Source organism: Ornithorhynchus anatinus, chromosome 13, assembly GCF_004115215.2.
Source record: "Ornithorhynchus anatinus isolate Pmale09 chromosome 13, mOrnAna1.pri.v4, whole genome shotgun sequence".
NCBI classification, from domain to species: Eukaryota; Metazoa; Chordata; class Mammalia; order Monotremata; family Ornithorhynchidae; genus Ornithorhynchus; species Ornithorhynchus anatinus.
In genome coordinates, this window is record NC_041740.1 from 16,535,766 (window position 1) to 16,559,612 (window position 23,847).

General features: G+C 42.0%; 1 protein-coding gene across 3 annotated transcripts in view; it reads right to left on the reverse strand.

Moving 5' to 3' along the window:
- Positions 1 to 4,022: 4,022 nt before the first annotated feature.
- GAD2 (glutamate decarboxylase 2) overlaps positions 4,023 to 23,847 on the reverse strand; it is a 56,632-nt gene continuing 36,807 nt past the window's right edge. For all 3 annotated transcript variants that reach the window (XM_029077907.1, XM_029077906.2, XM_029077908.1), the window contains exons 13-16: positions 19,839 to 19,988; positions 16,418 to 16,525; positions 14,455 to 14,544; positions 4,023 to 7,852 (exon numbers count right to left, since the gene is read on the reverse strand). In XM_029077907.1, the coding sequence (XP_028933740.1) occupies positions 7,679 to 7,852; positions 14,455 to 14,544; positions 16,418 to 16,525; positions 19,839 to 19,988 (522 nt within the window). In that variant the 3' untranslated portion in view covers positions 4,023 to 7,678. The remainder of the gene's footprint in view (positions 7,853 to 14,454; positions 14,545 to 16,417; positions 16,526 to 19,838; positions 19,989 to 23,847) is intronic.

Here is a 23,847-nt window from a genome sequence, read left to right on the forward strand (position 1 = left end):
CTTCTCCTTCTCTAGTATTTATTGAATATCTTCTCTGAAGAGAGCTGCACTTTGGGTCAGTATGCCTATGTACCCCCTATAGGCTTCTAATACTAATTTGAAAACCAGTGTTCATAGGTATTAAATGAGAGGGTGAATTCCCCAGGTTTGGCATCTGCCATTAATGTGCTTAATATTCTGTAAGATAAAAGTGTAAATCTACAAGTGAGAAGCAGCATGGTCTAGTGGGTAGAGCATGAGCCTGGGAATCTGAAGGACCTGGGTTCTAATCCCTTGTCTGCTGTGTGACCTTGGGCAAGTCACTTCACTTCTCTGAGCCTCAGTTACCTCATCTGTAAAATAGGGATTGAATCTGTGAACCCCATATAGGTCATGGACTGTGTCCAACCTGATCAACTTGTATCTGCCTCAGCTCTTAGTACAGTGCTTGGCACATAAATGTTTAACAAATACCATTAAAAAACAAAACAAAACAAAAGTACGAAAAGGATCTCTGGCTTGAGCAGAAATAGTTTGCCATTTTCCTCACTAGATTTTTACTGTTCTGGGAAAGAGATCAGAAAGCTTAGCCACTTAGCTCCCTTATCCTTTCCACTTCCATCCCATTTTGCTTAGACCCATTTTCTATTTTCAGTCTGACCAGCTACATTTTATTAGCTACTGAAACACCAGGGGAAGTTTATGAAACACATTTCCAACTTCCTCAAAGGCTTATAAAAATAGATACATTTCTCAGATGGCCAATAGACACTCCCCAAAGATTGTACCTTCTTGTATCTACTAATTAAGTTATGCATAAAACAGAAACATTTTCCTTCCACCCTCCACTGAAGGGTTCAGCTAACAAGAAGATGAAGGTAGATTTCTTTAAATGGAGGAGAGATGCAAGCAAATTTCAATGCCCTGGAAATAGAAAGAGGAAATGAGAAGCAGAGCCTGAAGCTGTTTTTTGTCAAGTGAGCTTTTTCCACAATGGGGTTGCTTCAACTTTTCCCGAGGATCTATCTATATCTTCCACCATACACTTATTTTTCAATGGTCTTACCGAAAAGCCCCAGCTTTGGATGAGACTGAGGTTGCTTCCCCATTTTCGAATTCATTTGCATGTCTCTGTGAAGAAAGCCCTGAATTCTGCTGGAAACTGCTTTCACATATTCTTTTAATTAGGTGTGTGAATTAAGACAGGAGCCTTGAATAGGTTTGATTTTTATACCCAATGAATTCTCTCAGTTGGCAAATTATCTAATAGGTTTATCTTGAAAAAGGTTTAGATGGGTAAAAATACCAAGGTAAAGCTTAACATTGAAAGTACACTGATGTGCATTTATTCCTGCAGTGGCCAATTCTGAATCTGGGGCCATTTTCTTAGGTACATTTAGTAACTAAGGACATCATACCCCGACCTAAGTCACGAAGGCAAATATCTCACACCTTCCTTTATCCGTATCTCCTTTTTCCCCCACTATTAAATGACTGCCTTCTTGTGATTGGCCCGTATCTAGGTCCTTGCTGTAGACTAGAGCTTGGTTTATGGTCCATCAGAGACTATGCGTGGTAATTAATTACCCCATTGAGAATGCTACCCTAAATAGAATGTAGCTATTTTTAATTTCCCTGGCTTTAAAAGTATTTACATTAAAGACTTTCCAGCAAATGCCAACACATTTCCCCAATTTTAACAATAAGATACTGCTCAGATTAGTATACTATAACTGTTAGTAACTGCCTGGGCCCAAATCATTAAGCAAACAATGTCATTTACGGCAATACTTATTGAGCAACTGTATTCCGAGAAGCCACAATATAAGAGATGAAATAAATTTTTCTGATAGATTTGACCTCGGATTTATTCTTCTGTTTCATAATGGTCTGGTGCTCACGGCCACCATGCTGCATCTGTAAATATGCTTATAATTAAGTAGCGCATGAATCACCTTAAGTAATGTAAATATTAATTTAAGTGGTTTATTAACCATCAGTATTAGTTTTCATGAATTTGAAGGCTCACATATTTTCAAATATGTCTATCTCACTGCTGACCTCTTGCCCATCTCCTCCTTCTAGCCGGAAACTCCTTCCCCCTTCATATCTAACAGATCACCACTCTTCCCACCTTAAAAGCCTTATTAAAATCACATCTCCTCTGAGGCCCTCCCCAACTAAAGTTCCATTTCCCCTACTCCCTCTCTCTTTTGTGTCACTAGGCACTTGGATCTGTACCTTCTAAGAACTAAACATACACTCCAACCTCAGCCTCATAGCCCTTTTGAACATATCTATAATTTATTTTTGTCTGTCTCCCAGCTCTAGACTGTAAGCTTCTTATGGGAAGGGAATGTGTTGCACTGTACCTTTCTAAATGCTTAGTACAGTGCTCTGCAAACAGTAAATGCCATTGATTGATTGATTTGAAAAAACAAGTCTTACTTCCTGCCCTAGGCCCAGGTCTATTAATCCACCTCAACTGTCTGGAGGACTTAATATATCTAGTTTCTCCTCAGTAGGATCATCTGTGAGTGATTCAGTGGTTTGCTGGATGGATCACTGGACAAATCATTAGCTGCACAACAGTGGATGCTGGAATAATTTTCATAAGTAAACACTGATCCTCTGCTTCTTTCAACTGTCGTATAAAATGGACAGGCAATTTAAGAGCAAGGAAAGAAGGAGGTTGGAAGCCTAGAGGACACAGCAAGGAAGATAAACACTTTGCTCTTCCTTTGATCTCTGTCTCATCACTCTGCTAATTCCCTCTAAAGAATGAAGGTCTCTCAAGGGCTTTCTCCCCTTCAGCCAGTGACAGGAGCAGAGCAGGCAGTGAGTAGCTCTAATTTCTACAGAAAGGAGTGTCTTTTTCCTCTTTCTGAGTTCACCTGCATTGAGGGCAAAATTATTCTGGGCACATCTGCATTCCTGGCCTTTAAAATCCATTTGAATTGCAGTGGGCCTGATCTTTTTGGTGGTCTTTCATTCCTGCTCTTCCCCCCCTTCTCAGCCCTACAACACTTATGTAATTATTTGTAATTTTATTTATTTGATGTCTGTCTGAGGGTGGGTATTTGTAAGTTCACAAGTGCTAGAATCTGCAGGAGGGTCAAAAGCACAACTCAGTTGAAGGCAGGGAGGACAGAAGATGACACCTTATTAGTCACTGATCTGGGAATGCCCAACCTCCTTAAATAGAACTGCCAAGCCTGACACGGTCTTCTCCCATTTTACATTTAAGTACTCCCCCTTCCTCTCTGCTCTTGGATTCTTGGTGGAAGTCTGAGAAGATTGTCATGGATTAGCTGGTCCTGCGCTAAATTTCCCATGGTTGAGAGCTTAGTATAGTGTTCTGCCCACAGTAAGTGCTAAATAAATACCTCTGATTGATAAATACCATTGATTGATTGAGATGAATGGATTTTGGGGTGTCCACAGAGGCTTGGAACATTTGCGAATTGATGGCTCATGTTAACTGAGATCAGGCATATGTACAAACCAGGTGTTCTTGTTAGACTGGGCATAGATTTTTGGGTCTCTTCCCTGCCAAGGCTATCATTCAGACAGACAGAGTAATGTGGGAGATGGGAAAGGAAGAAGTAACAGAGGCAAATTCTGACAGTTGAATTTGGATCTCCTTCCATGGACTATGGCTTTATATAGAGTCCCAGAATTAAAAACCAGGAAAGGGAATGCCAAGAGAGAATGATTAATGGGACAACCTGATTCCCCTATGTCTACCCCAGCGCTTAGAACAGTGCTCGGCACATAGTAAGCGCTTAACAAATACCAACATTATTATTATTAATAGCCATTTCACCATGGCCTGTATAAAGGACAATAAAAAAGAAAGCAAATAACTGGTGTTTTGGGGCTGTATCTTTATCAAGTTGGGGACATTCCCCAGAATGGTGTCTCACTTACCTGGATATTTGATGCCAGTAACTGCTGTGATGATGACAGCAAGCAGGATGTAATGGGTTTTTTTTTTTTTTACTCCGCGCAGTCTGCAAGGCTAGAAATGAAGGACAAAGAGCTGAGGTGTAACCACAGTTTACCCTTTTATTTGGGTTTAGAGAGACAACACAGAGAAAATACTTTGATCAAACACAAGTTTATATTTGGTAAGAAGAACAGGTTGCCAAGTACATCTTTTCTGGCTGCAGTAAATGAAGTAACATGGAAAAATAGCAGTGTCTTCCTGAAACACCAACTGTGTACTGTGGATTGGCACATAGAACTAATAAATATAGTGTTCATACTTAGCGTTTTAAAATAGAAGTGCACGTGCAAGATGTCACCGGGTTATTTATTCCCCTCTCCCGCCATTGTCCCTGTACTATTTTTACATCCATGATCCTTTGCACTTCAGTTAGTCAACCGAAAGGAATATCATTTTTTTCCGCTGGCTTGCAGACTTAGTATCCACATCTGGCAGTTGGAGACACAATCATAATTGGTTTCTTTAATTCTAAGGAAAAAGAAACCACTTCAACTAAAATTCTCATTACACCCCCCAACCTGTCTCTGCAAACCCCCTCAGGAAGAGGGTCAGAGAAAGGCATGCTCTTTTTTAAAAGCTGATATGGAGGGCAGGCGACTGAGCAAGGAGATAGTACAGGGACAGTTGGAAATGTAGCTCTGACAATATCAAGATTCAATACTGTTACCACAAAGAGAATGACATAGTATAGCAATAATAAATACAAGCGTATACACAAACACATGTTGACTTGCAACACTGTACAGTTTCAATCTAAAGTGCACAGCCTCAATCTGAGGTGACAAGACAGTACTATCAATATAATAAAGGCGACACAGCTACAGACACAATTTAATTCCTTTTCCTACTCCACGTCCTTATGACATTACACAAAGTCAATACCATTTATGCATTTCAGAGAAAATAAAAAACACATCACACTTTTTCAAGTATTTAAAAAAAAAACACAATATTGCTTTGGAAATGAAAGTGACCATGGAGAGTCTAGTTAAAGCTAAAATCAAACTTTTGCTGGGCTTAGACAGTGTGCCCCTCCCCGCACACACCAGACTTTGCAATAAGGAATTCAGGCTAATTCTAGGGTAACCTTACTTGGGGAGGACTATGGATATAGTTTAAGATATTTGGATCTAATTCCTGGGGATCTAACTAGGGTTTTGTTTCTGCCCTTGTTCAATTGGTTGAGTTTTATAGGGTGGAGGAGGACTGTAGCTATATAGCATTCTGCAAAAACATCGAATCAGGCAATCAATCAGTGGTACATATTGAGCACTTACTGTGTACAGAGCACTGTACTAAGCACTTGAGAGAGTACAGAACAACAGAGTAGGTAACCAAGATCCTTGCCCACATGATCCTTGTCCACAAGGAGCTTGCATTTTAGAGCAAGAATACAGACTCTCACAGAGGTTGGAGCCTGTCGATAAGAAATGGCCCCGGATTTTGTCCAGAAGTCAAGGATTTTAACTTCCAATGCCATCAGCTCAACATCCCAGACAACCTTTCCACTTGAAAGAGACCCATTGGATGGCCAGCCCAGCCCCAAACCGACAGGCATCTCAGACTCTCAAATGCCCAAGCAGGATAGACATTCACTCTGCTGGATTCCAGCCCAACTTAAGCCACCACTGTGATCTCCTGCCAGAAAGGTTGAACTAATGGCCTTGAAACCCCAGATATCAGGCTAGGTGGGCACTGATTCTCAAAGACTAGAAAGCGTTGTTTAGTTAGAGGGAAAGCTCCAGCTTCATTCCCAGAAAGATAAGACACCAAGGAACTCTGCAGCTTAAACAGGGAGTTGTCTCTTACCAGTTACAATGAAGGTGTTTGCTTGGAGAGAGATGGAGGAAGAAGCCATGCATGTCTGAAGCTGATGTAAAGCAATTTTTTCCCCCCAAAACCTGGAAATGGTTATATAAGAGCAAGCTCCTCCAAATTCCAGAGGAACAGGGGCCACTGGTGGGTAGGACCACTGGTTTGCGTAAAACTGTTCAAAGGCAGCTTTAGCTGTCTCATCCATAGCTAGATCCTCCTTCCTCTCCACCCCTGGAATTGCTCTAAACACAGCCCAGCTCTCCTAGGTACCAAAGAGAAAGAGAATCTGGTTTTTGCTTTAAAAAAATCATAATTTTCCCATCATATGTCCTGTGGCAATTTAGCCAAGCTCATTTAGTGTTTGGGGACTTTTTTGTTCCACGGCCTCCAAAATGCCAGGAACTTTTAAATGAGAAGAAGGACTGTATCTACTAATTTTCATTCTATTCTCTGCAATCCTGAGCTCCAATCATTCTAGTCACCTTGGGACAACACTCGGAGGAAACAAGTTGAAAAGACTCAAAACGCCATTTCCCGAGGGAAGCATGGGTGAGTTAAGTCCACTTCCTTGGAGAAAAATTGATTTGCCTTGGGAGTGGTCTCCTTTCCAGGGCCCCCCAGTACAAAGAAACCTATAATCACCCACCTGATCTGTGCTGGGGTCCAGGAGGTAAATTAATTCTTTCTGGAAACCTAGTGGAGAAAAAAAATGGCCACCACTTGCTCTCCTCAGAGACTCTGGGCTTCCCAGAAGGCTGCTTTATTTTCCTGACTCCCCACTGGTTGAACATGCTCACTCCCCTATTCTCATCACAAGTTCAGGTCCCATTAGACTTTTAATTTCATTTTCCCTAATTAATCCAAATGACCTAATTAATAAATTCTGTTTGGAAAGATATTTAGAATATTCTGTTCTGGGCACCTACTTTCTGCCCAGAACAGGCCACATTTGAAAGCAGAACAGAGAAAGCCATCCTAATAAAATCTTAGATTGATCTTTGGCTAGCTAGGAAGATGTTTGCTTAGGGTGGACCATGTGGAAAATATAATTGGGAAGAGTATCCTATTGTACTGAAATTTATCTTATCAATTGTTTTTAAGAGCTGCAGTACTCTTTTGAGGTTTTGAAATACTAAACCCTAGAGATGTGACAATCCATGAGACATGTAGAAATGAGGTGTCACACCTTTTAAGAATTTATGTAGGCTTATGTTTCAAAATAAGCATTACTAAGTATTCCAATGTGCCTCCATTGAAAGAAAAGAAATCTGGTTTAGTTTTCTGTTTCTGCCCCTGCAGTTGTTGTAACCCATATAAAATAAAAATCTATACTTTACAAAATAGGATCTTCTCTATATATATATTTCCTTTTGTAAAATTATATGTATTTAAATACATTTGAAATGTTGCTATAGGTAAATTAGAAATTCTTTTCTAATACTATGAAAAAGGCAAGAGTTTTCCTTTTTTAACATACATTTTATGTTCATTTTATCCTTTTCATTGCCCTCCAAAGTATCTTTCATGACGCTTGGGAGCAAAATTGGCACCACTCGATCAAACTATGTTGAACCTAAAATAAATACGTAATTTGCTAACTTTATTAACCTTTGGGGAAGTATTTGTAACTATTTTCTATTTTTCCCTCTCGATTGAAATGCAGGCTTTTGTTTCACTAATTATTAAAGAGGTATCTTAAAACTGAAGAAAGGATTTTAAAAGGAGCAATGTTTCTTGATTTTTAGACTGAACTCTACTTTGACATCACAATATAGAAATAGGTTTACTTGGGAACAAACTACAAATACATTCACACAGTTTGTGACAACTTAATTGTCTAGCTAGAGAATTGGCACAGCTTTGAGGACCAGATGATTATAAATCTTGTCCAAGACGTTCTATTTCCTCAATAAGGAAATCAATGTCTTGATGTGTTGCTGCTGGGTTTGAGATAACCATGCGAAAGAAATTAACTTTATCTCCCAGTGGCTGGTAGCTGACCATTGTCGTTCCATATTCCATCATTCTGGCTTTGATCACGGGAGCCACCTATTAAAAAGACCAAATCAAGTGATCATTTCAACACTTTCAGTGGCCGAGAAGCTCACGGGGAAAAAAATGTTGGTTTGAAAAACACTTTTCGGAATACAGTGACTGCGGTTCTGGAAGGAAAGAGTTGGATGTGAGTTAAAGGTCATTCATCCAAGCAGCCTCCCAAACACTTTCTGTACCTCCCGAGAATGGTACAATTCTTAATTTGAGAAGTACTGGACTAGTTTGTGATTTAGGTAACTTCCCCATTGATGGGAGACAGGAAAAATAAGCTGCTGCGTTTGGGGCTTTTTTTGCCTTTTATCTTGCTTCTGATGCAGTCATTGTACACCGGCTTGACCCAGAGTAAGTAGGCAGGCCCAACTAGGAAAATTCCATTTTCTCCCTATCTCTGCTACATTGCTTTTTTTCTCATTTGCAGCATTTACAATTCCTCCATGCCGCTGTATTCTGCAATGATGTTCTTCTTGTAATACTTTTTATTTTAACAAAGTTTCATCTTCATTTGATGCTATATATTTGAGCACATAATTAATTTTTCTTCCCGAGGATTCCCCGGCATTTGCATTGACTTATATAAAGGCACCTTTGCGCGCTTCTCTCACCCTTTCTCTTCTAGCAGCAGAAGGGACTTTTTCCCATTCTTCATGACCTCCAGGTCCAGTTTCACCCTTTACTCTCCACTTCCTCCCATTCCTCTCCAACCAAAGCAATATGTCTGTGCCCAAAATGAGAGCCAAAGCAGAGCTAGAATATGGGCCCCAGAGAGGTGCAGAGCCTCTGACCAACAGGCGTGCTGACACCAAGGTTCCTTGGGTATAGGAGGAAGGGCTTCTGGAGGTGAGATTAGAGGTCTGTAACTCCAAAATCATTACCCGGGTTTCCATGTGCAATTCTTCTAATGTTTGGTCCTATTTGATATAGGTCAATATAGTATTTTCCACTGGAAAAAAAATCATTTAAAAAAATATGCTTGTTCCATGCCACTGTATCATTCCTTCAACCTACAGAAAAAAGGTAAATCAGAACTATATTTATTTCCCCTTCAAGAAACAACTTGGCTTTTTGGGGCTCATCAGCAGTGAGCATGGGCTACTGGCAAAAAAGCTTGGTTTTGTCTGAAGACCAAAAAAAAAAAAACTTAGATGAAATAAAAATGATCCTACAAAAAAACACTTTCAAAATTACTTTGCATTATTTTTTCTGTAAACTTTCATTCATTAATAGTGTTTTGGGGATGTAAAAGTGACTTGGTGAGAAGTTGGCTGGGACATTGTGGGGGAGGAATGAGCTAGGTTAAAAATGGAAAATGACATATGCTGTGGTCTTTGCTGTATTGTCAATGCCATTGTGATAATCTGTAGTAGTACCATGGTCCAGTTTTAACACTGGAAATTACGCTCTGTAGTATGTTAAATGGAGGGGAAACAATGTTTCAGAAGAATAGACTAAAATATGTCTCTTATACTGTTTTGTGAAGGCAACTTTTTTTAGCTACATTTTAGACCTCCCCTTAGCCTGCTTTAAGTGTATGACTGTCCCTCTGCCCTGGACATTGTCAAGTCGTAGGAGCCAACCTTGTTGGAAAAGCAGCTGGAGAAGGAGGAAGGCCAGTGAATAAGAAGCAGAATAAACACAACTGTACCACCACAGTCCCTGTTTCCCCAGGTTTACACTAGTCCAGTGCTATGAAAATAGTCCTGGAATTGTTGCTGGTACAGAAGCCTTCTGGAGGCCTAGTCCTCAGATGTGTGAAACACGCTCAGAGGATATAAATCTGACCACTTCTGGGAGTGGAAGTACAGAAATGCCAAACTTCAGAGAAGCTGCATGTTTTGATCTTTAAAACGACTGAATGAATGAGTGAATGAATGAAAAAGAAAAATAGCTTTTTTTCCTAACTGGACAGCCATTCCTCAGAGGCAGAGACTATAATAATAATAATGTTGGTATTTGTTAAGCGCTTACTACATGCCGAGCACTGTTCTAAGAGCTGGGGGAGATACAGGGTAATCAGGTTGCCCCACGTGAGGCTCACAGTTAATCCCCATTTTACAGATGAGGTAACTGAGGCACAGAGAAGTTAAGTGACTCACCCACAGTCACATAGCTGACAAGTGGCAGAGCTGGGAGTCGAACCCATGACCTCTGACTCCAAAGCCCAGGCTCTTTTCCACTAAGCCATACTGCTTCCCCTATACATTGTTGCCAGGAGCTTTGGCTTCTGTTCATGAAAGTGAAGATAGAAAGCAATGTGACTTTAGACCCTGCATATAAGGCAGATGATCTCTCATAGTAACCAGGTGGTAGGTAACATTTGTACCTAGTTTCTTATCCTCTGAATGGCAAAGGTAGGATTAAGTCTTCAGTCTTTCGTATGTACTCACAACCAGTGAAATTTCTCCACTTAGACGAGTGAACCATATAGATGCTGAAGGAAAATCACTCGCTCCAAGTACCCAGGGCCTGTTTGAAGTTCTGATAAAAACAAACTGATTGATTGGTATGAAGGTTGTTTTCATCAGCTTCCTTTTTCTTAGGTTGAACTTATGGGCTCAGGCTGGTAATGGTCATGATGGGAAGTTTGATTACCTGACCTCTTCTCAAATTTAAGAAAGGATTCATAAATTCAGCTCAGTTCATGTCAAAGGTCAAAAGACAAGGTCAGTTCAGTCTTCTCATTTAACCAACAGTCCAAACAGGCTAGGGACTAAATGCTATTCACTCCCCTCAAAGCTAGAAATTTGCTTGGTTCAGTTTTTGGAACACAGTAGTGAAATCACAGCTGTTTAAATATAAAGGATTGCTTCCTGAGAATGCCAAAAAGACTACAGAAAGGAGTATGGAATGTCAGCTTGCCCTGAACAAATATAGACCCCAATTTCAGAAGAAAAGTCAGATTCCAAGTATAGAATCTCACTGATGGTTAGACTTTTGCCCCCTTCCTGACCCACAGGATTAAATTCCCTCTGGGGAAAGAGAATGAAGTCTCTGCCATTCAGACTGAGAATTAATTGAAGGTATGAGAGGTCTTTGAGAAGGCTGACAATCTCCTCATTTCCGCCAGGCCTTAAGCTTTCCCAGTGTTTTTAAAACAAATAACCGGGGTCTATCCTATCGCCAGTCCCCAAAAAGGACCCAGCTGAGCATTTTGTGAACACTGATTCCTGGAGAAAAAATATAAAACATTTATTTCATCATGAATTAGCAAAAAGGTGTTTTTATTCCCCCTCTCCATCAGGTGTTTTAAGGTTAAAATGAAACAGGAGACAGAAAAGCAGTGGAAAATGAGACTTTCCTTGAACTGTCTAGCTTTCCGTAAAAAATTATCTCTGTTTTTGAAACTGACCTCCTTAAAGGATGACGGTCTAAGGTGTGTGGCGGTCTTCATTCTCAGAATCACTTCTGCCCATTTCTAAACCCTTCAAATCTCTAATGAGGTAATCCATGATTCCAAAAGGGATGAAGATAATGGCAGAGTATAATGGAGACAAAAAGGCCAGAGACACTGCTATCAGTGTCCTTGTCTCATGGTGTCCTGTCTTCTGAGGTACTCTTCCTGCATAAATAATGTTGGCTGAACAAAATCCTCAATTACCACTCCTCTCTACCTTCCCCTGGACTGAAGTCATTCTGTCAGCAGGTTGGCAATTTTCACTTTTGTCTGCTTCTGTGACTATGGGGGGATACGTAAGCCTGCACAGTCACAATCCAGGTTGCTAACAGGGTCACAGTAATAATAATAATAATAATAATAATAATGATGTTGGTATTTGTTGCACTATGTGCAGAGCACTGTTCTAAGCGCTGGAGTAGATGCAGGGTAATCAGGTTGTCCCACATGAGGCTCACAGTCTTAATCCCCATTTTACAGATGAGGGAACTGAGGCCCAGAGAAGTGAAGTGACTTGCCCACAGTCACCCAGCTGACAAGTGGCAGAGGGGGAATTCGAACCCATGACCTCTGACTCCCAAGCCTGGGCTCTTTCCACTGAGCCACGCTGCTTCTCTAAGTAGACTTGACTTTTTCATCTAATGTTGGTATTTGTTAAGCGCTTACTATGTGCCGAGCACTGTTCTAAGCGCTGGGGTAGACATAGGGGAATCAGGTTGTCCCACGTGGGGCTCACAGTCTTAATCCCCATTTTACAGATGAGGGAACTGAGGCACAGAGAAGTTAAGTGACTTGCCCACAGTCAGCTGACAAGTGGCAGAGCTGGGATTCGAACTCATGAGCCCTGACTCCAAAGCCCGTGCTCTTTCCACTGAGCCACGCTGCTTCTCTTCAGAGATGCTGAGGATTAGGCTATGTCTGCATCCCTGGCCCTTCCTGGATGTCATTTTGTGTTCGTCTCCTTTTACCTGTTAGGAATGTACCCCTCAATTATTTTATGCTTCTTCTATCGGTTTCTCTTAGTAATTCAGATAGGAATGAACAGTCAGCCCCTCAAATTAATTTTCAAATCCCTTATGATGGTATTTATTAATGGTGATATTTATGAAGTGATTTCTATGTGTCCAACACTGTGCTTTATATTTTTAACAGCTTAAGTTATATTTTATCTATCCTGTTTTCCCCATTCACATTACGTACAAACGGGCAAACTTTCCCTTAAATATATGTGGTTCTATCCCTAGTCCATTTCCATTTAGAAGCAGAGTGTTATCATTTGCTAAGAGAAAGTACTTGGGCACTCCCAAAATTAATTTGAAATAGGATCTCAAATTCCCAAACTTTGTAGCTTAGCAAAACAGGTCAGAGGGGGTCTTTTCTTGAAGACATGTTTAATTTGAAGAACTTCAGCCAAAAGAACTATCCTTGTTCCCATTCCATTGTTAGATTTATGTGGAAAGCTGATTATTCATAGAGATAATCTAGCTTTTTACAGAAACACATTAACCTTATGAAGCATCCAGGCAAATAACCCACTGTCCTCTCTCAAGTTACATTGGAATACTTACTAACATATGCTAATCAACATTCACTTAAACTGTGAGCCCCATGCAGGACAGGGACTATATCCAACCTGATTATTTTGCATCTACCCCAGCCTGACACACAGTCAGTTCTTAACAAGTATCATTTTTCAAAAAGCAAGACTCTGATTTTTTGGCAAACTATCATTTTTTGACACTTTAATGAATCCCCTTCTATCCATGTGCCAGCACTTACCCAATCATCCAAAACTCTTAGTTTAGCCAATTCCCTCAGTAATAATTATGTTAAGTGCTTACTATGTGCCAGTATAATACAATTGTAATGTAGAACTGTAAATTCTGGAAACAGTACTTTTGATTTAATTATGGGGTGATCCAGAGTGAATACTGAAACTTTCTGAAAGTCAGATTCTCCTCCATAGGGGGTACCATTCTGCTTCAGACCCAAAAAACACTATAGAGCCAGGAGGTATCCTAAGAGAGGGTGTTTAAAATCGGCACCTTGGGCCATCACATAAATTTACTCCAATGGAGTTTTGCCTGTTCCATCTTCTCAGAAGTTGTCATTATAAAAATAGAGTTGCTTGTTGAGAAGCCCAAATCCTTCCAGAGTTTTCATGGGATAGGGATGGCCCCTAGATTATAACCTAGTTTTCAGACCAAAGAAGTGTGGAAGTGACTTGCCGTTTTGGGAGCAGCTGAGACAGGGAGAAGCAGCATGCCCTAGTGGATAGAGCACAGGCCTGGGAGACAGAAGATCTGGGTTCTAATCCCTCCTCTGCCACTTGTCTGCTGTGTGACCTTGGGTAAGTCACTTAAGTTCTCTGTACCTCAATTACCTCATCTGTATAATGGGGATTAAGACTGCAAGCCCCACATGGGACTTGAACTGTGTCCAACCTGATTAGCATGTATTTATTCAGAGCTCAGTACAGTGTCTGGCACATAGAAAGTGCTTAAATATCATAAAAAGGAGGCATTGCCTGAAATGCTTTCTGATTTTTCCTGCAGTACCAGAACCAGAGCTCCCTTCCTTGTACTTTGCTCTTTTAGGACAAAATCTGTAATCAAACTTCCCAGTTTAGCATTAGTATTCCTTTATCCTCCTCAGAAATTTACTGTTTCATATAGAGCAGAGAAAGAAAGGTACTCCTTTCAGTACATTTCAGAGTCTTCCCATTGTACTGATATTTTTATTTTGTTTTTAAATGGTACTTAAGTGCTCGCTATGTGCCAGGCTCTGTACTAAGTGCTAAGATTGACACAAGCTAATAATAATAATAATAATAATAATAATGATGGTATTTAAGTGCTTACTATCAGATTAGACCCGCTCCATGTCCCAAATGGGGTTTACAGTCTTAATCCCTATTTTACAGATGAGGCAACTGAGGCACAGAGAAGATAAGTGACTTGCCCAAGATCACACAGCAGACAAGTGGTGAGTCAGAATTAGAGCCCAAGTCTTTCAGACTTCCAGGCCCGTGCCGCTAGGCCATGCACTTTCCCCAGTCCAGATTACTATAGCAAGAATTTCTTGATTACAAAAAAAAAAATGTTCAAAGGAGTTCAATTGGAAAGCAAAAACTCAACCTCCAAGTTTCATTTTAAAAATGTCTCATCTGCATTAAAAAATATGATGTATGCACCATGTCATTTACCTTTAAGAGGCGAGTCATCCTTTCTTCGTTGTCCTCCATGCTTCGTAAACTGGGAGGTATATACCAGAAGCAGACATTTGTGTGCTGAGGCTAAACACAAATAAGATCTGTTGTCACAAGCATTATTTTCTGAGCAACCAGTTAAAATTCATTTCTTACCCATCCTGGAGGTCGTACATGCACTGAAGAGACACCTAGTGATCACTTACATGTCGGCAGGAAATGTTATCCCTACAAGGAATGACCAGGAATGAATCAAACCAGCAGCAGAAAGGCTACATCAGCCCCAAACTGAAACTCTGAGGGTTCTATGCCAGAGAAAGTTGGGGTCCTTTGGGGACAAGATGTGTTCTTTCATTCTCATGTTCTGACAATGAACAGTTAAGTCACATTCCTTAAAAGCAACACAGAGTGACTTGGTTTTGGGAAAAGGTACTTTAAAACAGGTCTATGAAACTTTTCAAAGGAAAAAATACCTTAAAGTTCAATCGAACATGGAAAATAATCAAATTTGGAGGTCCCCAGAAATGAAGGGCTCTGTGCCGTTGCTCTCTTGGCTCCTCTTCAATCGAGGCCCTGAATGCAAACCCAAATTGGATCTCACCAGCCTGAGAGAACAGCAGAACCGGCATCTAACCTGCCTCTTCCAAGTTGCCGCCTGCCCATCCTGTGTTAATGTGTGCATCACTGGGATCCGAAACTAACTCCAAGCCTTGCTCATCCTTACCACCTCCTGAATCCTTTCCCGACTCACGCCAGTCCTGCTGATGATGTTAAACAGTACATCCGAGGCCAGGCATAGCCACCCCTCTTTCCACCAAGGACTAATCATCTGACACGATCGTTTGCTGGGGGAATACCCTTCACCTAGGTTTTGGGCTGCTGCCGGGGAAACTCCACAATTATAAACACCAGAGGTAGGGCTACTGGTGAAAGAGGGACCACCCATCAGTGCTGTTACCTATGGGATCAGGCTGCGGGCCCCCTCCGTATCCACCTCCTCCTCCCCAGGCAGTCCAGAGGACAGGCACTGGACAAAGGGGGCAGAAGATGGCAGAGGTAGATTGGATTGTCACTTTCCATACTTCTCCTTTGCCATGTCAAATAAGGGACTAGTTCACTGTCCCCACATATACTATTGGACAACAATCCTTGGGTCTAAAGAATATTCAGTGATGTCACTCTTTTCCTCCTCCAATTAAATGTCAGTTCAGGGAGTTGGAACACCACTCCATTTCTTGCTGCTTACCCTGTTAATAAACCAGAAAGTATTTTTCTTTCGAGGGCGCCCATGATACCGTGCTACTAAAGATTCTTCTGTTTGGGGCTAAATTGGACAAATTTGAAAATTTAGGTGAAGGTTTGATCTCTCAGATAGAATCTGTCACTGCCAATGGAGGCTTTGCTATTGAGCAGTAATGGATTTTCCCCAAAGGTGACCCCATGATAATTGTTGCCCTGAATCATTTATTTCAACTGCAGGAGTGAAGGACCTTTCTCTGACTCTATTTATTGCCATTGTTCTTGTCTGTCTCCCCCGATTAGACTGTAAGCCCGTCAAACGGCAGGGACTGTCTCTATCTGTTGCCGACTTGTTCATCCCAAGCACTTAGTACAGTGCTCTGCACATAGTAAGCGCTCAATAAATACTATTGAATGAATGAATGAATGAAGGAAATACCTTTCCAAACCTCTGGGGATAAGATGGAGGGAAAATGAGGTAGTGCTCAATGGATGTGAAAAGTCACAGCAAGAGAGGGACCCAGTGAGCTAGGAAAGATTAAGATTGAGGTGGGAAGTGGCGAAGGGATTCACCACCAGATAGCTTTTCAGAGGCCTCAGTTGTGGTTTTGAGATCAATATTTTTAAGAGATCTTCTTCACCATCCCCAAGGAGGCTCAGATCTGGAAAACAACATGATTATATTTGGCTTAGGAGTTATTTAAAACCAAAAAATCCATACCTTTCCATCGAACACCATTTCATAGCCTTCCCTGTTTTTTATTATATTGTATAGATACTCTGCCAACTCCAGGCATTTATCAATCTGGGCTTCAAATCCTGTAGTTCCCTGAATAAGAAAAGAAACAAAACATTCATCTGTGATACTTGACTCAAGTCAATTAAGCAGCACTTACTGAGCACCAAACAGTGAACAGGGGCCTGGACTGGGCTCTAGTGGATTCAATAAAAACAGAAGACATGGTCCCTGACCTCTAAGAGTTTGCAATCTTATTGAGTGGAGGGAGACATACATTGTATATATAGATGGGAGCAGGGAAAAAAATAAGATGTAATTTATAATAGCCTAAGTATGGAGAAATGAATAAAAGGATCCCATAAATCAATATATACATAAGTACTAAGGGTGGCTACACACACACACATACACACACACACAGAGCCGTATCAGAGTACTTTTCATCTAAGTTACTATATTTCAAGAGAATTATGGGGGTTCATTTTTCTGCTTCTCCCACTGCAACATGTTTCTCCCTACTTGAAGCAGCACTGTCTGTTATCCACAGAAGAGCTCCTTTTTCAGAGGTCATGAATGAAGGCTGGTTATTTTGAACACTTTTTCCCTATGAATTCTAAATAATCGTTCTTGGTTCAGGATCCCTGCGAGGAGGAGTTTTTCAGGAGGAAAGTCCTCAGCTTGTAATGGGTGGGGCGGGGGGGTTGTGGACAACCAAGGGTGAGATTGTGAAGTAGGAGGCCTGCAGGATCTCCTTGCCAGATCTCACTGCCAGCCATATGTGCCCCATAAGATCCGCAGGCCAGGGTCACATCTTGTCAGCCCTCTGTGTTGAATTGCAGTGGGAATCCAGGGCTTGAATCTGAGCCTTCTAGATGTGATCTATTGAGGTATCTACCAAATGCCTATTTGGTGGGAAAGCCAGTTTAGATGTCTTTTTAAATCCCCAAGGGTGGCAGTTCATATACAGCTGTAAACTGTACTGGAAGATTACAGTGTCAGGCAGTGTTTTTTCTCCCAGGCTAATTACACCTAAGTCTGGACACTTTATTTTTCAAAAGGGCTTTACTTAATCGTCATTTAACAACTATTGATTGCCAACAGAATGCCTTGGAAAACAAGCACTTTCCCCTCATCTCTTTCACCACCCCCAAGCCCAGTCAAGAGCACTTACTGTCAGTTTAACACTAACTAGATATAGTTGGTCCCTGGGAGCTGTATTCACAGTGATAAAATGGGCCTTCTTTCCTGCTTGCAGTCTCACTGCAGCAAGACTCCATTTGGTTCATGCCCTCAAACTGAGAAAGGAGAGACACAATGTCTTCCTTTTTAATGCTTGGAGAATAGCAGCAAGCTGCAGTAACCCCAGGGTTCAAAAAGATTGTTACTAGCAAGTCTGTCTGCCACTATGGCAGGCCAACTGGCCTGGTGGCAGTTGGAGAATTCTGAGCCCACCCTATCTTAGCTTTGGGGTGGAACGCCTCTGGGACAGCAAGGATGCTTGGTCCAGGGTCCTGGCCACTAGGAAGCCTATTTATTAGATGAGAGGGTTAATAATAATAATAATAATGGTACTTCTTAAGCACTTACTATGGGCCAAGCACTGTTTTAAGCACTGGGGTAGATAGGAGGTAGGTTGGACACAATCCCTGTCCCACTTAGGGCTCACCCTCCTAATCTCCATTTTACAGATGAGGTAACTGAGGCTGAGAGAAGTGAAGTGATTTGCCCAAGGTCACATAGCAGACATGTGGCAGAGCCTGAATTAGAGCCCATGACCTTCTGACTCCCAGGCCCGTGCTCTATCCACTAAGTCTCGCCGCTTCTCCTGAAGGAATCCTCAATCAATCAGATCATGTCTGCAGGAACCAAACAAATACCATTAAAAAAAAAATCGGAGGACATGGGTGGATCATAAGCACGCTGTATATCAACCCCTTGAACTGGATGGAATATGATCAGTGAAGGGCACCCAGGGATGCCCCTAATCCAATCAAACATAGCTTATCCAATGTATACCTGTATTGTCTACCCACGGATAGGAAAGACAGCCCTACGCTCAGGTAGATGCTTCCAGTGATAATGCCATTATGGATTCTTCTCCCTGAGTGAGTGGGCTGGGGGCTAAGATGCCTGATGCGTCTTTGCCAGGCTCCTCAGAGAAGTACGTAGGGAACAGCCGCCAGGCCCAATGCTAGTTGCTTCTGTAGCAGGAGCAGAACAAGCACCCTGTGCCACCCGTATTATATCTGGGACATCGTGGAGCATGGGGCAGGGCAAGAGGGTCAGCTCCCCCCAGTCCTTGAACCCACCCAGGGAAATCTCCACAACTCTATCAGCCTCTCTCCCACTGGACTGCGGGAGGGGATAGCAGAAGGAGACATAAACAGGAATGGCCAAGGGGATCGGTCAAGGTCCAGACAAACTTCCATCACCTATAAGAAATTTTTTACAGTTTTACTTCATGATGTTAACTTCTGCCAGTGAACTAACGCTTTTCACTCAGGCAGAGTGAGTTCATCTCTTTATTCCTTCATGGCATGTAGTTAGGTAATGGTCTCTCTGCCAATGCAAAGAACAAACTCTCCTTGGGAGCACTGCTAATGCTTATGACATTAATATCCAGCTTTTTCCACCAACACATGCCATAGCAGATTCCAGTTGAGTGTTCACCTCCATATGCAGCAACACATTGTATTATTATTGTCTTTGAATGGAAGGTTTAAAATGGAAACAGGTGGCTTGGTCACTGATTTGTCATGTTTATGTTAGGAATCTGGTTAAAATAAAAAACATCTTTGTGCTTTCCGGCCTGATTGCATTTAAGCATAATATTTATGCTGCTGGACAGCTACAATTAGACCCAGCAAGAACTGCACATTGTCAACCTTCAGTGACGAGTGAACTCTTACCGTTAAAGCTCTGCGAGGTAAACAGAGGCCCTGCATAGAGAAGGATGATGAGGTACTTCCAGGAAAAGGAGCTGTATTTCTAGGTGCTGACCCTTTTAATGCCACAAACAAGCTTTCATGAGTTTCTTCCCCACTTGTTGCTTTCACAAGAGGTAATTTATGGTTTGCATTAGTTACTCCAGAGTGATCAATCACCATGGAAAAACAGAAACACCTAAGAATCGGGCGGGTGTACTTTGGAAAGCAGACGGGATTCATTTTCTAGATGAGTTAGCCTTAGATGTAATTTGGTTGCAAATGAATAAGGTAAACATAGATGATTATATTCTGCCCAGTCTGGCCCACTGACACCCACTCAGATAAATGGAGAATGCAAGGGACATGTAAGCGAAGCATTTCCATTTGGGAACACAGTTCATAGCATGGCATGGTGAAGTTTGAAGATATCTGTTTTCCACCTCTAGGACTCTAAAATCAACCATTCCCTGGTTTACCTTTGCTCTCCACATTAGCCAAAGTTTGAAAACATCGACGTGGCGCCCACACTGCAGTGCTTTGTCTCCGGTGTCGTAGGACAGGTCGTAATGCTTGTCTTGTTGAAAGAGGTAGGATGCATGCATCTGATTGCAACTCTGCATCAAGCCCTGTGACAGAAAGGGGGAGAAGAGAGGCAATCAATTAATTAAATTAATGCACATATATATATGCATCAGCACATTCAATTATTTGTTAGGCTATTTAATCCTAATGTGTCTGCACTGCTTCCTGCCTCATACTTGTTCTTCTTCCAGATTTCATTACCTGTGAATAAATTTTGTATGTTCCCTCATTAGATTGTAAGCTCCTTAAGGGTAGGGAACATGTTGTGCTCTCTCAAGTGCTTATTGAAGGCATTCAGTAAATGTCATTAATTTTTTAGCCCTTCTCCCTCTCTGCAGTCTCACATTTCCTCCTGCCTTCAAGACATCTGTACTTGGATACCCCACCGACACCTCAAACGTAACATGTCCAAAACAGAACTCCTTATATTTCCACTCAAACCCTGTCCTCCCACTGATTTTCTCATCACTGTAAACAGTACCACTATCCTTACTGTCTCTCAAGCCCAGAACATTGGCATTATCCTTGAATCTTCTCTCATTTAATGCACATATTCAATCTATCCCTAAATCCTGTCAGTTTAACCTTCACAACATAGCTAAAATCCATTCTTTCTTCTCCATCCAAACTGCTATCATGTTAATCCAAACACTTATCCTATCCCACTGTGATTACTTTATCAGCCTCCTATCTTCTGAGAGTTACAATTACAGGTGAATTCCAGACTTGGTTTGGCAATAACGTTGCCTGTACTATGGTAAATACAGGGCAAGTTTGGTTTCTCTGTACTTTGAATTGGGCCTGTGTTTTGTCTGTTCAATGGCTAGTTTGTAGTCTTGAATTGAATGCCAGGTAACCCAGAAGAGAATGTCCATTCATGCAGTAAAGAAGGGATTAAAGGTCATTCTTGGGTCTTTTCAACCAGTTTCACCTACATAGATACAATCTCACCATCAATAATGAAGGCTAACTCTATCTCTCTCACTGCACAGCTAAACTTCAAAGCATCTTTATCTCAAAATAAAAAAAGTTTTCTCAGGTCCTTTCAGAAAAACTGGCCTGAATTGCTGTGATAACCTAACTGGCTTCAATCCTAAGGATCCATACCACCTGTTTTACTCTCCCATAATCCAATTCTAGGTAGAGTGTCAACCAGGGTCTCAATTTGGAATTTTATACCTTGGGGTGGGGAGAGAGGATTGTTTGAGAGGTGGAAAGGGCTGAGGTTATTAGGCCATAAATAGGGCATCTAAGGATTTAGGCTGGATTTCAGAGTGTTTAAGGTTCCTTGGTGGAATATTATCTTTTATTATTATCCTATATGTTACCCCTGTGGGGTTTAATGTGCCTGTAGGGGTCTTGGTGGTCCTGGTCTTCAAGGGTTCCTTGAGGCCAAAGGCCATAACTCTTGGGCCAGAGCCAAGTCAGGCTTCCTCCAGCAAGAAGACAAGTAGTTCCTGACTCACAGTACCCATAGGGCTTGCTGGGTGTGAATGGTTAAGATCACCACCAGCCAGAACAGTTCCCGTTATAGGCCCTTTCCATACATGGCTCAGTGGAAAGAGCACGGGCTGGGGAGCCAGAGGTCGTGGGTTCTAATCCTGGTTCCACCACTTGTCAGCTCTGTGACCTTGGGCCAGTCACTTCACTTCTCTGGGCCTCAGTTCCCTCATCTGTGAAATGGGAATGAAGACTGTGAGCCGCACGTGGGAGAACCTGATGACCTTGTATCTACCCCAGTGCTTAGAACAGTGCTTGGCACATTGTAAGCGCTTAACAAATACCAACATTATTATTATTATACACCATTTCTACAGCCCAGATAGGAAGAGCCAGAGTGCCAGATCTGAGAGCCGATGAGAATCCAATTCTGGACCAAACTGTGATCCTTAAATCAGTAGGATGGCTGAAGATTTGAGGCCTGGGACAGGCCTGCAAGGCTGAAAAATAAGAAGCAGGCTTGTTTCCCCCAGACTGGGTGGGAGGGTGACGGTAATCCTGCTCTCTCTGGGGGGAAATGACCTTAGTCACAAGCATGGCATAGGGTCAGGATTGCAATGAGCTCGATTTTCCCCCTCTCATACCTGGCATTCAAAAGAAAAGCATAACCCAAATCAGCCGCTCTGCTTTGAATGAGGCTGGCACCATGATTGCCCACGTTGCTGATGGCCATTATTTCAATAAAGTAAAAGCTGGAAAAGTTTATAGAACCAATTATGTGATAAGCTAAATAACTGCTTTGGTACATGTCATTTTACCCTCACTAAAGTAAATGATGTTTGGGCAACTCCCTTCCATACTGAATTGCTTTAATAGCCATAATGATATTTTGTTCAAGATAATGACAATAATTTTCCTACTCTAGAGTACCATAACCACAGAATAGAAAATGGGCACCTGGGTGGTGAGGGATCGAACTGTTCCCAAATAATGTATGAATCATGCTTTCTGACTGAAAAACACTGTCAGTTCCCCAGAAGCCCCACCCCCACCCTTACATCGCATCAAACAGGACTGTTTATTTCTTCATCCATAAGGCATTCCTGATTAAATAAAGGCCTTAAGGCAGAGTTTTTCTCTTCCTCATGAACAGGGATGTTTCAAACATCATTGAAAGGGACTGTTTAGTTGGCAGAAATTAGCTCTAAAGTAAAATGGAGCTAGAGTTGCAAAAAGGGCTTGAGGACGGGCAGCCAAGGTGCTTCCGTCTTGTAAGATGGAGTCCATTTTTTTGTTCCAACTCCATCTTGGTTGCGAGTGATTATTCAGAATGGAAAAACTCCAAGAATAGTTCAGAAGATGATGATTTAGAACTGACTCTCTTTGCACTGACTCAGTCTCCAAAAGCTGATTGATGTAGGAGTCCTGAACTTAAGACACTTAATATTGGACCCTGGGAGAATGCTGGGCCCAGCACCTTTTGGGGTGCTCTGGCCATATTTCCTTCCCTTTTCCTCAGGCCTGGACTGCTGCTCTTCCTGCCTAAAGCACCTCCAAGCAGGGTCCGGTTGAGGCATGGGTGTTCTTCAGGGAAGTTCAGAGGACACTCCTTGGTGTTTCACTGCCCCAAGCCTGTCAGAACCTTAATCTGTCTCAGACTTTATTTTAGGGGTTTACAATGGGTGATGTTTAGGGTGCTCACCGACGGCATTTCCGGGATGTGCCTTTGACAACGCAGAAGTAGTAGGTGCACATTATGTTACACAGGTTATGCAAAAAATAATGATGCCATACGGTACTTTTTGAGGAAATCTACAGAATTTTTGAGCTCGTAGCTTGGGGCACCCTGACACTCTCCCTTGCTAAAAGAGCCATTTGTGGTCTCCTTCTAGGTCTCTGAAAATAAGGGGACCATTTTTAAAGTGTGTGTGTGTGTGTGTGTGTGTGTGCGCGCACCCACACATGGGAAGGTGATAAAGGAAAATAAGCAGATTTCCTGTAAGCAGATTCTTGTTCTGTCTGTGGGTCCGATAGGCACTGAATGAAACTTGCGCTAGAGAAAGCCATGAGTGGACTCCATCTTCTTTCAACAATGAGACACACCCAGGAAGTGACTCTTCCCAGCTCTTTCGGCAGAGCTTCTCAAACTTCCCAAACTGAGAATCCCATTGGCACAACCCACGTTCCCGAGGATACCTTCTGGGAGCGGAGATGGTAGCAATGTGTTGACTCTGCTCTCAGCTTCCACTTTAATAGAGGGAGTCTCCAAGTGGGACCCCCACCATCCTCCTCCTTGGGGGTGAAAACTGGGGAGCTGAGGCAGCTGTGGTTTGGCCTTCGACCTCATTTGAGCAAATACTGGCCTGAAAAATTCCAATTCTGCTGTAGCTGGGGTGTGGCTCTTGGAGACCATGTCTAAATTGGAGTGGGAGTGAAGCATAAATTGCTTGATAAATACGATTG